At 39.8% G+C, this 15375-nt stretch overlaps 1 protein-coding gene across 7 annotated transcripts in view; it reads right to left on the bottom strand.

Moving 5' to 3' along the window:
• The window catches only part of RAPGEF6 (Rap guanine nucleotide exchange factor 6), a 149065-nt gene that overhangs the window by 89663 nt on the left and 44027 nt on the right, over window positions 1-15375 (bottom strand). For all 7 annotated transcript variants that reach the window (XM_087709553.1, XM_087709549.1, XM_087709550.1 and 4 more), the window contains exon 5: window positions 5540-5609. In XM_087709553.1, the coding sequence (XP_087565679.1) occupies window positions 5540-5609 (70 nt within the window). The remainder of the gene's footprint in view (window positions 1-5539; window positions 5610-15375) is intronic.

Consider the following 15375-nt stretch of genomic DNA (forward strand, 5'->3'; position numbering starts at 1 on the left):
AAATTGCTTCTAACTCTGATTCTACGCTTCGTGAACACTGAAAATATAGTAATTTCCAATTAATAATACCTTGCCTTGCAGGGAAACCCCCAATGTAAAGAAAAACCCATGAAATAACCCATGGGAAATATTGCACAATTATTTTGTGTTTTTAAAATTAATGTATTAAAGATTTTAAAAATAATAAATAAAACAAAATAAGACAAGAGAAAAAATAGAAAGTGCAGAAAAATAGTAAACATGTACACAAAAATATATTTAGGTTATTCCCTGAGATTTTCTCAGCAAGAGACTTAACCGCTCCTCCTCCTCTTTGACATTCATAGAACATTTCTTCTGAGATCAATGCTTTTTTGATTGGTAGATCCAAAAATCATTAATTGTGTTCTATCCATTTTCAATAAAAAGTCCGTAAAGTGTTATCAATATTTTAAAAATGTGCTTATTACCTTATCCCTAATTAAACAAGTCAATTTTGTATTCCTTTCTCTTCTGTAGTACTCTTCTGCGATTATTAATTGTTAATTTGATATTGAAATACTGTTATACCTGATCGCTATCTATATTTTCTTCCTCCCATCTTAAAAAAAAAATTCTATGGCTTCAAAGCCTAACTCCTTACAATAATCTCAAGGTTGCTCTGTAGATACTCCGGGTTTCAAACAAGACTCTTTCTCAATTTCCAAATTTCCACCTTGACTATTTTTCACCTGTCTACCCAGTTGTTCTGCAGATCCTTCGGCTTTTTTTTAGTTCCTCTTTGATCTCTTATTTTAGATCTCTTTTAAAGATGCATTCACAAAGGCAGTTATTGATTCTGTTATTGCAGCTATAACAATTTTACCAAATTCTTCAAAGACCAAAGAACATTTGGAAGACCTGCCCTAATTGATCCGGCAGTTAAAAGTGGTAGAGGATCGGGATTTGTACCTTAAGACTTGCCAGATTCTGTTAATGTAGCCTTGTAATAAAATAGAATTAGCTCATCTAGTCAAGTCTGGTTTACCTGGGAGGGATGGTAGCTTTTTTAATATTTCAACTGTTATAGTGTTTTGTATGATTTTAAAAATCTCTAATCAAAATCAAAGGCAAGCTTTTTTCTTCCTTTTTTGCCTGCACTTTAGTCCCTCTCTAGTCTCCAACTTAAATCATAAGATTGTCATGACTTACAGTACACAAAATACTTCTGGTTCCCATGAAAAGCTATTTATTATGTGTGTGTGTGTGTGTGCGCGCGCGCGCACATCTATCTCTATCTCTATCTCTATCTCTATCTCTATCTATATCTATCTATATATCTCCAAATATTATTAAGTTTCACAGAGAAATGTCAGTGTTCATGTGACCACCATCAGGATAGCACTAAACAAAATGGTGTACATGGCAGGGTTGCAAGGAGAAAACCACTAGTTTCCAAAAACAACATTGATGCCACATGAGAATGACTACATGGCTAAGCAGAAGGATACTGGAACAATGTTCTGTGGACAGATGAGATAAAAATGGTACTTTTTGACATAAATGAAAGTCGTATGAAAGACAAGTGCTATATTCCAACATAAGAGCCTTATGCCTTCTATAAAACCTGGCAGCGGCAGTATCATGGTTTGGGCCTGCATTGTTGTCTCTGGACCAGGAGGACTTACCATCATTGATGTAACTATGAATTTGGAATTGTACCAGCAAATTCTACAGGAAAAAGTCAGGTTACCTGTCTGTGTGAACTAAAGACCCTGTGAAGTGAAAGTCAAGGGAAAGTGGGTCATCCAGCAAGACCATGATCCAAAGCCTACAAATCATACGACCAATGAATGGCTGAAGCAGGAGAAAGTTAATGTTTTGAAATGGCCATATCAAAGCCCTGACCTTAATCCTACAGAAATATTGTGAATGGACCTGAAATGGGCAATTTATGAGAGGAAGTCCATCAATATCCATAAATTGAAGCTGTTCTGTAAGGTGGAATGGAGTAAAACTCTTCCAAGCTGATGTGTAGGACTGATCAACAATAACGAGAAAAGTTTAATACCAATTATTGCTGCCAAATGGGGGCAGTTAGTTTACCAGTTAGTAAAAGTAAAGGTTCAGATTCTTTTGTCATACACAAATATATAACTTTGGATCATTTTACTCAATAAATGAACACATATGTTTTTGACTTACTAAATTGGGCTCTTTTTATATGTAATATAATATTGTGTGTTTGTGTGTGTGTGTGTGTGTGTGTGTGTGTGTGTGTGTGTGTGTGTGTGTGTGTTTTCGTATATTTTCACGGGTGTAGGTATGCTGGTCATGTTGTATTCGGGTCTTTTCCCGTGTAAGATTGAGATTGTCTTGGCAACATTTCGGTGAGGTCCCACTCGCCATCTTCAGGCTGGTGTTTTGGGCTTAAAGTGTGGTCGGAGCTGCGATCTTTCAGTAAATCTTGGTGGGGGGGTGGAGTGCTGGCTTTGTTTCAGTAAGTGGATTGATTGGATGTGTGGCTGCATCATGATTGGTAGATTGGTGCTGATTGGTGCTGGCTGTGTGTCCGTTGTTGTTTTGTGTTGTAACAGCCTGGGTGGTGGGTGGGACTCATTTATTGACTAGGGCTGGTTTCCAGATGTCTGGTAGGCGGCAGGTATTGTCACGTTTATTCATGTTGTGGAGGTGTTTCTCTATTTCGATAGCTTCCATAATTATTTTCTTGTTGAAGTGTTCTGTTTTGGAGATTAACCTGATTCCTTCAAAATTAATTTCATGTTCTATAGCTTTAAGGTGCTGGAAAAGGGAGGAAGTTTTTTTCTTTTTTTCTTACTGCGTTCTTGTGTTCTGCGATGCGTGCATTTATTCTCCTGTTCCTTTGTCCTATGTATGTTGCAGGGTAGATTTTGCATTGTATTTCGTAGACTCCTTAGTTTTCTAGCTGGATTTTGTCTTTGGGGTTTCTTAAGATGTTGGCTATTTTTGGTTCAGTGTTGAAGGCTGTCTTGATATTATGTTTGTGGAGAATTTTGCTGATTTTATCTGTGATGCCTTTGATGTAAGGGAGGAGGGCGATGCCGTTGTCCTGTTCTGTGTCTCGGTTTTTGGGGGGAGTCAGCCTTTGAATTAGGTTGGTAATTGTTTTTCTTTGGAATCCGTTGGAGATTAATACGTTTGTGAGAGTGTGTAATTCAGTTTTCAGGTGGTCTTTGTCGGCTAGGCGTTTGTATACGTTTGCGAGACAGGAGAGAGAGAACATACTTCATCCATAATGGACAAAGATACAAACAGATAGAAGGAGCACCCATGGGATCACTCCTCTCACCTGTCATCGCAAACCTATACATGGAACATTTTGAAACCAATGCCTTAGATAAATCTGAACACAAACCCAAACTCTGGCTTAGATATGTAGATGAGACTTTCATAATTTGGCTACACGGGAAAGAAAAACTGGACAACTTCCTCACACATCTCAAAATCCTACACTCCAAAATACAATTCACTATGGAAATAGAAGCAAACAACCAACTTCCCTTTCTGGACATCCTAATCTACAAAAAACCCAATGGCTCCCTAGGACACACCATTTACCAGGGGGGAAAAAACACAGCAACCACTACTTAAATGCACAATCCCATCACCACCCTGCACAGATCAACTCTGTAGCCAAGACCCTCATCTCCAGAACCAAATGCCTAACCGACAAAGACCATGCTAATAGCAATGTCATTCAGGTACAACATCATCATCATTTGCTATAATAATATATAAAATCTTTTTCGCAAGATCAATGTATTGCTTAATATTATTCAAGTTCACTTCTAGTAGTCAGTCTGATGAGAATTATTTGTCTAAAACTATTAAAAATATCTTCAGGATGATATATGAGTGTGAAAAATTAGGGCTCTAAGAATCTTCATGAATTATACACTATTATTTTGTGCACTTCATTGTTTTCAGGTTCTTATGTGACTACATCATAGCAAAATTCCAGATAGAGGCTATGTAATCTGAAAGCAAAATATTAAGCATGGTTGTTACCAGAAAAGCAAACACAATGGATTGTTATCAAGAACTATAGAAGTACGTCAACCTGCTTCCTTCAGATATTGTCAGAACTATTAAACTACAAGCCTTAAAAAAAAAGTTTACAAATCTTGTAATAGTATATTTGCCTTAAATTCTATAAAATAATGTTTTCTAGGTACTGCATATAGTAGAATATGCTATGCAAAACAACTAACAAGTGATCTCAAATGACATTCTTTTTAAAAATCAATGTAATGTTAAAGTTAGTTTTTTTAAGATGTAAAATTTCAAATTAATAGCAATAGCACTTAGACTTACCGTATTTTTCAGAGTATAATACACACCTTTTTCCCTCAAAAAGAGGCTGAAAATCTGGGGGCGTCTTATACACTGAATACAGCATTTTTTGCCTCCAGAAACCCTGCCGCCTTCACCAAAATGGCCGTGCATAGCCTTATGAAGTCTTCCAGAGAGCTCCTGGGGGCTGGGGAGGGCAGAAATGAGCAATAAACAGGCCGTTGTTTCCTTGATTTTGCCCCCGAAGCCCCCAGGAACACTCTATAAGCTTCCTAAAGGCTATTCATGCCCCTTTTTTGGCAAAAACGGACCCATTTTTGTGAAAAACGGGGCATTTTTGCTCGTCTTTGCCCCCCCCCTCCGGAGCACTCAACCTCCTAAGGGTTATTCATGCCCTTTTTTTTTTTTTTTTGGAAAATAAATGGGCCTGTTTTCACGAAAAACAGCCCGTTTTGGGGAGGTTTGAAGAATGTAAAACCTTTTTTTCTTAATTTGCCTCTTCAAATCCTTGGTGTGTCTTATACTCCGGTGCATCTTATACTCCGAAAAATAGGGTATATACTGCTTTGCAGTGCTTTACAACCCTCTCTAAGTGGTTTACAGTCAGAATATTGCCCCCAACAATCTGGGTTCTCATTTTACCGACCTCAAAAGAATGGAAGGCTGAGTCAATCCTGAGCCGGCAGCCAGTAGTTAACAGAAGTAGCTAACAGAACTGCATCCTAACCACTACATCACCACAGCTCAAAAACTTAGATTAAGTTATAGAATACTTTCTACCTTTCCACTATAATTCCAGTGTATGCAAACATTACTTTTCTTACACTCATTTCTTAAAAGGGAGGGAGGGAAGTTATTAAATTTATTTGCCACCCATTTTGCTGCAATACAACTATGTGTGTCTAACAACATCAAAATGAAACTATGTATGTATGTATAAATGTATGTTTATACATACATAAGTATACATACATACATACATACATACATACATATACATATACATATACATATACACGTATACGCCACATAGAAAGCAAGATATGCTTAGAACACTGATATTATATGTATGGCATAGGTATTCCTTTAAAAACATTCAGAGCTCATGCAAGAAATTAATAGAAAATAGAACAAATCAGTGAAAAGCACAGATTCATGAGATAATTTTCTGTAGCCATAGCCACAAGAAGGCAAAATGAATAATTCCTTCTTCCTCAAGCAATTTTTTTCAAAGAATGGTCCTTACCACGATCATTTCTGAAGGTTCCAACACAATGCATTCACAACCTCGTTTTCCTCCAGATTGCTTGCCAAAGCTGTGAAGAAAAATGGGAAAGTGTAAACTCCACATTACATAGTAAGTAGGCAGGACAGAAACAAAATGTAGTAATAATAAAATATTGTGCAAAACAAAAAGGTATCTTGCATTATATTCCATATCACTATTTTAAGGAGCAACAAAACTTTTTAATATGTTTTATACAATTCATTAAAACATCAATTTAGAAAAGCATCCAGAAACATTATGCAAAATGGGGCTATATACTATAAAAGTTACAAAAAATGAAAGCAAAATAAAGAGAGATAATCGTATTAATGACAGGCAGTTTGATGTATAGTTAAAGCATTAGGCTAGAAACTGGGAGACCGTGAGTTCTAGTCCATCTTACCAGTGGTGGGATTCAAAAAATTTTTTACTACCAGTTCTGTGGGTGTGGCTTGGTGAGCGTGGTGTGACTCGGTGAACATGGCTTGGTGGGCGTGGCAGGGGAAGGATACTGTAAATTCTCCATTCCCTCCCCACTCCAGGGGAAGGTTACTGCAAAATCCCCATTCCCTCCCAATCAGCTGGGACTCAGGAGACAGAGACTAGATGGGAGCGGGGCAAGTCAGAGGTGATATTTACTGGTTCTCCGAACTCAGAATTTTCACTATCGGTTTTCCATAACTGATCAGAACCTGCTGAATATCACCTCTGCATCTTACGTACAAAGCCAGCTAGTGACCTTGAGAAAGTCTTAGCTCTAGGAAGGAGACAATGACAAACCACTTCCAAAATCTTGCCAAGATTGCAGGGACTTAGCCAGGAAGTCACCAAGAGTCAAAGGTACACATAAAAAGTAATATTAAAATGTATCAGCAAAACCAACAGAAAGTCTCATGATGTCTTATACTACAGTATGATATCAGCTTCTATAGCTGCATTAGATGACTGTAATATTAGTTTGAGATAAAGATATAGAAAGCTTGCCTTGTAGAATAGAATGTATAATGAGGTAAGAGGGAAATAAAGCAAACACAAAATAGCAAATTAAGTTCCCTCCTTTTCCCCATAATATCTGGGTACGTTCCCAGAAAAATAGCTTCAGTGGTTGGAAGAACCTTTGGGAAAATTTTAGTGGATGGATGGGGTACAAGGAAAAGGAAAACTCCAGTTGGATGTGCAGAATGCCAAGTGCAAAGAATCAGGAGGATATGTTAAGTTCTAGTTAAGATTTATTGCTCAAGCCTCTAGTCAACTAACCTTCAGCACCAAATTGGTGCTGGTCCCTAGGCTCTGCCTCTTCTTCTACAGCAGAATTTCAGTGGTAAAGCATGAGATTTAAACTATAGAAAGATAAACTTTTCTCTAATTCCAGGAGAGGGAGAGGGAGTTGTTGGTGCAGATTGATATAATATATATTTTGATATATTATATCAATTAATATAAATGAATCTATTGACTGCTCAAATTATATTATTTATTTCATCAAGGAAAGAGAAGAAACAACTTTGAATACTAAGGAACAATGTGAAATATGAAAAAGTCTAAAGGCAAATTATTATGCATAAATCACACATGGACAGAAAATATTTTACCATTTATTGTAGCAACTGAATAAGTATAATAGCAAGAATACGACGTAATTTTTCTTAAAAGGTTCTAGTTTTTAGAGAAAAAATCATCTTGTATTATAATATTTAAATATTGTTCATTATTTTTAATGAAAAATAAAAAAGGAAAAGGTGGAATCTACCATCCATTCAACAGGGCCTGTTAAAATCAAAAAAAGTGGGGAGGGGTTGCCAAGATTGCTATTAGAGGTATAGATACACAGTATTTTAAGAAATAGATTTGATGAAACCAATCCAAAAACGTTTTGGAAAATTATTTATCATGATGATTGTGAGGAGTATAAAACAAGAAATTGTCATAACCAGAAAGGATAAATTTCCATTTTATCAGATATCACATACAGTAGAATATGTAACTTTATTAACTGTCTTGAACTTGCATATACTACTAAATTTCTGTGAAGTTCCCAGAAGATGACCTAATTAATTTACGAGCCTCGAGACAAAGTTCAAAAGAAATCCATTCATTTATTGGGATCAACATTCTGGCATGTACTCCTCCGGAGCCAAACTGGCTTCTGCTTAATTGCATTTGAACTTTACCCCTCTCTTTCCTTCCTTCTGTCATGCTCATAGATCATATTCACAACAAGGTTGTAGAAATATGAGATCCAACTCTGGCCGAAGGTATGCATGGAATCCTCCCTCAAATGCCAACCTAATAATAGTCATGGCAACGCTTTACCAGTTGACAATTACTTTCTTCATAGTGAAATGCAGCAAATGATGATTGTGTTAAAATAAATGATTTAAGTTAGGGATAAAAATGCTAAAAGATTATTAAAGCAAGAACTACATTCTGTATCTGCTGAAGCTAATATTCTGCTCAATATTAATGTTAACACATTATTTGAAAATAATTTTGCAGCAATTAAACCCTAAAATAAATGAAACGTTCCTCTATGTCCTATTTATTGAGTTATATATATATATATGTATGTATGTATGTATCAGTGATGGCGAACCTTTTTCTAAAAGTGTGCCAAAATTGTACATGTGTGCCCACACCCACAATTCAATGCGCCCCACCCACCTGTGCACGCAACCCCCTGCACATGTGCACTGCCCCTATGTGGGGGGGGGGAGTTTTTCCCTTCTCAGGCTCCAGAGACTTTCCTGAACCCTGGGGAGGGCGAAAACTGTATCCCCTGACCCCTCTAGAGGCTCTCCAGAAGCCGGAAATGAATTGTTTCTGAACTTCCAGTTGGCCAGATGGGACCATTTTTTGCCCTTCCCAGGGTGGGCCCAACTGGCCAACCGAAGGTTTGGAAATAATAATTTTGGGCTTCCAGAGGGCCTTCCGAGAGGGGGGGCATTTTAGCCCTCTCCAGGCTTCAGGAAAGCCTCTCGAGGCTGGGAGGGTGAAAAACAGGCCTAAAGGGCCAACTGGACATTTGGTAACAAACTTCTGGTTGGTCTGTTGGGCCTGTTTTTTGCCCTCTCCGAAAACGGCCTCCCCCGGCCCTCCAGAAAGCCGAAAACTAACTGGCCGCCGTGCGCATGCGCGCCAGAGCTGACCGCTCTCATGCCAGCAAATAGGCTCTCATGCCACAGGTTCGCCATCACAGATATATAGGATGTTGTAAAATAGTAAAAAAAAAATTATTTAAACTAGACTTGGTACAACATTGATAAATTACACATAGACTCAAATACTATCAGAACAGCCATCCATAGGAAGTTAGCAACCACCCCCTCCTGGGAAAATGAAATATTCTAGAAATATTAAAAAGGCAGAATATTGTATTTCCCTGGATGAGAAATGGAGAAACATGTTTTTTTAGGCAGGAAGCAGACACTCTTAATACCCACCCCCCTCCTCAAAGGATGTTAGCACTTAAAAGATAAAGAGATAGCTAGGTCTATTCATAAGCAAATGCCATCACCCAAGATCCAACAAAAGTAGGATTAGCCCTTTACCCATGTAGCAACAGAACTCACCACATGGTACCTGGGAAGATTACATCACTCAGCAAAATTCAACCAAGCTTGGCACTCAAGGCACTGCAAAGGTAGCCCTGCATGGCCCCATGGGAGTCTGACAACCAATCAGAATTCATTTCTTACATAGAAATAGGAAACTCTAAGGTGGGGCCCAAGAGAGCATCTCTCACCCATGTGGTTTCTTTTGCCCAGGACCGAAAAACTCACGTGGTCCTGTCTACCATTAAACCATCCTTCCAAGCAGTCTCCATGTTTCCAGTGTTTTTTTTCCCTACTTGGAACTGAATCCAGATGGATATTTCTTCCAACTATACAAAATGAAATTTTTGACCTTTTAATTACCACCTTACAGTTTATAGAAAAGAATTTTTAACACGGCATTGTATATATACAATACTTATTTACTGAAAGACATTAGGAGTGTAATAGAAGAATTAGCCTGTAGAAATCTGCTTTCAATAAATCAAGACTAGTGCATTTATTATAGTTCCAGATCATTCAAGAGTTCTTGCATATAGGGAAATTTAAAATATAATACAAACAGTAATGACGTCCATACATTTCAGAATTAATTGCACTAAACAGTGTATTATTCCACTAATAAGAAAGATCATAGCAAAATGATAGAAAATAGGCTTGTATAAAACATTCAAAAAGGTACCTTTGCTTAAAAAAAAGCTCACTGGAATGAGCAAAATGTTTCCCCTCAAACCAGCCACATCCTCTAAAAGGCTTGGTGTGCTGTTTTGAAGGCTTTCCTCAGCTGTCTGCACATGTGCATGCATGCCCAACTGCTGTGCTTCACTGCAGTCGCAGCAGAAATATGATTTATGTATCCATATTTGCATGTGTGCATAAACATGTGAAGCAAAAAAAAAAACCTATAAAAGGTGCTGCACCATGTCTTCCAGAAGACTTTTGCTTTAACACTTTGAGGATATGCCCTTGCTTGTGCCAGCATGCTTGGCAAAGGACTAGTGTGCATTCTATTGCCTTGCCTAACCTCAACGGTGAACACACACTACATGCATTAGCTCCCATATTTAATTCTCATCACCTTCCAAGTGTTATAAGAAAACACCACTATTGAAAATCTGGAAAGTAGCAATAAATAGCTGCATGAATCAAGATCTACTTCAAGATCAAGAGACTTCCAGAAAATGGTATTAGCAATATTATTTTGCTTAAATGTTAAAAAAGAAAATGAGCTGTCTTCTGATTAAATAAAATTATAATTAGAAACACTGTTGACTCTTTGGAAAGGTTGTCTGAAGTTTTCATTTTCTTTTTTACAAGTCATAACACTCACATCAGTGGCCTACTCAACCAGCATTTCAACCTCACTTCTACTTTAAGGAAAATGCTCATAGATATTCATGTAGAACAATTCTTTTCTGCATGCATACACATCCTGCATGCTAAATAGGATGCATTTATCAAACTTGGAAAAATTTCTCCACTTGCTTTGCCCCCTACATCCTTGAGACATAACTCCCAAAATTAAAAGATTAAACACATATACAAAGCTTTCTTGTTTTCAAATATCCTACCCTACTGGCTAGCTTTGATGCAGCACCTAAGTTGATTGTTACAATGCTGCTGTTAGTTTTAATGTAAAATTTAGGAAGCCCTGGTCAAACTACACTTTACAATGAATCTCTAAGTAAACAGACGTTGATAGAATTTCAACCTAGTACACATATTTCTGAAAATTTAAAGCCATACTTAATTACAGATTGAATATGGCAGGTGCAAATTTTGGTCACCCTTATAGGCAGTTATTTCTTTTATAGAAACAAAGAGTTTTCAAACTTTTCTAACAGCCAACTATTTTTGATTTTGGAACCATTTTTCCCACTATTTCTTGCAGAATTCTTCTGATTCAGAAATATTATTAAATCTTGCATGTACAATATGTTTGAAATATCTCTATTCATGCTTATGAGCTATAAAGTATATTCCAAATTCTTTATCTCTTTTCTGGAATTACTTTGTGGTTTATTTGGAAGTAGCAATAGCAATAGCAGTTCGACTTATATACCGCTTCATAGGGCTTTCAGCCCTCTCTAAGCGGTTTACAGAGTCAGCATATTGCCCCCAACAACAATCCGGGTCCTCATTTTATCCACCTCGGAAGGATGGAAGACTGAGTCAACCCTGAGCCGGTGAGATTTGAACCGCTGAACTGCAGATAGCAGTCAGCTGAAGTGGCCTTCAGTACTGCACCCTAACCACTGTGCTACCTCGGCTCTTCCAATCACCCTCTTGCTAATATCCAACTTCTTTTCAGCTTTAATTTGTTCACTAACTAGGCAAGATGAGCTTCAAGACCAAGAACAGTATCTGTTAAAACTGGTCAATCAACTCAAATATCTCTGTAGATGATCTGCAAAAAAAAAAGAGCTGACATTGAAGTAGTCATTTGCTTGTATAGTTAAGATCTGCATGGAACAAGCTCCAGAGGAAAATTTTTAGCACCTCATCATAAACGTCATTGTGTAACAGAACACCTAGATTAGTCTGAAGTATTCCGAAACAGAATTATTTTGGACTGATGGAAACTAACATTGAATGATTTGATCAGAACCACAAAATGTAGGAAGAAGGAGTGAAAAAAATAACAACTTGCCAAACATTTAGCAGAGGAGTTCCTTTATACTTAGGGACTGGCAGCCAAAATTATAAAAATTATGTGGGTAAGAATGAATTTAACTAAATATCAAAATATCCTTGAAGCTGCATAGTGACAGAATTGACACTGAAAAGAGGTATGAGATGCTAACAATAATTAGGAAGTTTTGTGAATTTGGCAAAAAGATAACAGATATTAAAAAAGCAGAATTATTCAACATATATTTTAGTTCAGAATATTCTGAGAAGCGTGCATTTATTGCACCAGGAAATTGAGAGTTGATTGAAGAGGCAGGATTCCTTCGGGAGGGGAACTTCCCCGCCACACTGAAAGCGGCGGTGGTGAGACCCCTCCTGAAGAAACCATCCTTGGATCCAGCTGTTCTTAATAGCTATCGTCCAGTCTCCAACCTTCCCTTCCTGGGGAAGGTTGTTGAGAAGGTGGTGGCCTTCCAGCTCCAACGGTCCTTGGAGGAAGCAAACTACCTAGACCCCTTCCAGTCAGGCTTCAGGCCCGGTTACAGCACAGAAACCGCTTTGGTCGCATTGATGGATGATCTCTGGAGAGCCAGAGATGAAGGACGTTCCTCCATCCTGGTCCTCCTTGACCTCTCAGCGGCTTTCGATACCATCGACCATGGTATCCTTCTGCGACGACTGCGGGAGGTGGGAGTGGGAGGCACCGTGCTACGGTGGTTCTCCTCCTACCTCTCGGACAGGTCACAGTCGGTGTTAGTGGGGGGGCAGAGATCGTCCCCTAGGCCCCTAAATTATGGGGTGCCTCAGGGTTCGGTCTTATCCCCCCTACTATTCAACATCTACATGAAACCGCTGGGAGAGATCATCCGCAGGCACGGGATTAGATACCATCAATATGCGGACGATACTCAATTGTATCTGTCCGCCCCGTGCCAACTCAATGAAGCGGTAGACGTGATGAGCCGGGGCCTTGAGGCCGTTATGGACTGGATGAGGGTTAACAAGCTTGTGCTCAACCCAGAAAAGACCGAGTGGCTGTTGTGTTTCCCTCCCAAAGATTTGGCTACTATTCCACCACTCAGGCTGGGGGGTCAAATTTTATACCCCTCAGAGAGGGTTCGCAACTTGGGAGTCCTCCTGGATCCACAGCTGTCATTTGACCACCACTTAACGGCTGTGACCAGGGGGGCATTCGCCCAGGTTCGCCTGGTGCGCCAGTTGCGACCCTACCTGAATCGGGAGGCTCTCACAACAGTCACTCGGGCCCTTGTGACCTCTAGGCTGGAATACTGCAATGTGCTCTACATGGGGCTGCCCTTGAGGAGCATCCGGCGACTTCAGCTAGTGCAGAATGCAGCCGCGCGAGTGATTGCGGGTGCACCTCGATTCACCCGCATAACACCTATCCTCCGCGAGCTGCGCTGGCTACCTGTTGATCTCCGGATGCGCTTCAAGGTGCTATTAATCACCCATAAAGCCCTACATGGCAGTGGATCTGGATACTTGAGAGACCGCCTTCTGCCAATTACATCCCTGCGACCGATAAGATCCCATAGATTAGGCCTCCTCCGTATTCCATCGGCCAGCCAGTGTCGGCTGGCAACTACAAGGAGGAGGGCCTTCTCAGCAGTAGCCCCGACCCTTTGGAACGAGCTCCCCGTGGAGATTCGTACCCTCTCCACCGTCCAAGCCTTCCGCATAGCCTTGAAGAACTGGCTCGCCCGTCAGGCCTGGGGATAGGATAGTTACCCCTCCCGAATGATGAATGTATGTTGCTTGCTATTTTATTACATGTTTTGTCCTAATGTTTGTATTCCCCCTTCCTAGTTTTTGTGTGAGCCGCCCTGAGTCCCCTCAGGGAAAAGGGCGGCCTACAAATTCTAATAAAATTCTAAAAATTCTAAATTCTAAATTCCTGCTTGACATTACTGGACAGTAAGTAGGGACAATCTACTGCTATTTCTATGGCTATTTCTGCAATTCTTTGGAGGTGTAAATGCCTTGTAAAACCAAGAGACAACTTCATTCTTTCTCTTCCACCTGAGCAAACTTCTCTCAGACAGTACCCTCAGATCAGTGAAGCAGTTTGAGAGTTCTGAAGCGACGGTTTGAGAAACAAATTATTTTCTTTCCCCTGTTAAATGATGTTCTGGTTGAAACTCCAATTCAAATGGGACACAGTTCTTTAAACTATATTTTAAAGATAGTTTAAAAGAGAGTTCTTTAAACTTCCAAAGTGTCTCCGTATCCACTAGGATGTAACTAATTTTGAGACTCTGTTGATAATCCCAGCAATATGCTGATAAAATTGTTAAAACATGGAAGGCTTAAGAAGTTAAAAGACAAAACTGAGAATAAGGCAAATAAGAACATGACTGCTGATACCTAAGAAAAATGAGATACAAAGAGCTGATGGCCTGCCAAGAAGCACTGGACCAGATCCAAGGTCAAGCTAGCAGAAAAATAACCTTCTAAATTTTGCTTATCTGAAACATAAACTTTGGCAGAAATAATAAGGACATTCTTATTTTAGATGGATTCTATTACTGAACAATGCTATCCCCAAGAGGTTAGATGAAGTTAATTTGAGGAGGGGTGAATTTCTGAATTTCTTTCAGTTTGAGCATGTTGCATTATTTACAGTACAAGTCACTACTACCTCATGCTGTTGGAAGAAATGTCCATTTGGGTTCTGTTCCAAAGTAGGGGAAAAGACACTGGAAACATGGAAGCTGTTTGGAAAGATGTTTTTTAATGGTGGACAGGACCACATGGTTTCAGGTCTTGCGGGGAAAAGGGAAGAGATGCTGAGAGTGCCCTGGTTTTATGCCCTCTCTGGGCCCCACCTTAGAGCTTCCTCTTCCTGTGTAAGAAATGTATTCTGATAGGTGGTCAAACTCCCAGTGGACAGGGGTCTTAGCTAACTTTGTAGCTGCCTGTCTCCCAGGCTTGGTCGAGCCTTGCTGGTTGATGTAATCTTCCCAGGTGCCATGTGGTGAGGGCCATGTCTTAATTCCATTACCCAGAAGTTGAAGGGGGTAGATCTTTGTTATATAGAATGAGTGTTGGTCTTAACTGAGACAGGGTAGTGGAGATAGCATCCAGGAATGGGTTAACTCCATCTATTATCCAATTGGACTGAGTCAGCAATCTTTAATGTTACACCTCCTCTGGTAGCTCCTCCCAGCTTTTGACAAAGGCGTTGCTGCAGAGAGAAGTGTGATGTGAAGAAAGTCTCCTCTGGGACACAGGACCGGACCCAATCAGGGTGGGGCTGGATGCTATCTCCACCACCCTGAGAACGGGCATCTCAGGTAAGACCAATGCCCATTCTCCATAGTTGGTGGAGATAGCATCCAGGAATGGGACATACCAAAGCCTGGCCTGTCCTCAAGGGTGGGTTGTTGTCCGGACTGAAGTCCCGTGGCCTGTGTGAACCCGTTGCAAAACCCGCCTGCCTAAGGCAGTGTCCACCAATGCGTAGCTGTTCAATTTGTAATGGAGGATAAGGCGGAGAGGCCCAGGTGGCAGTCCAACCTCCTTTAGCAAGGCCTGTGTTGCCCACGGCGTGGACGCAGCAGTACTCCTTATGGAGTGAGCTGTAATATTTTGTGGTAGTAGAATGGATTGCAC

The sequence above is a fragment of the Thamnophis sirtalis genome, unplaced genomic scaffold (assembly GCF_051295495.1).
Source record: "Thamnophis sirtalis isolate CommonGarterSnake01/CBP01778 unplaced genomic scaffold, rThaSir2_p1.2 scaffold_3, whole genome shotgun sequence".
Taxonomy (NCBI): Eukaryota; Metazoa; Chordata; class Lepidosauria; order Squamata; family Natricidae; genus Thamnophis; species Thamnophis sirtalis.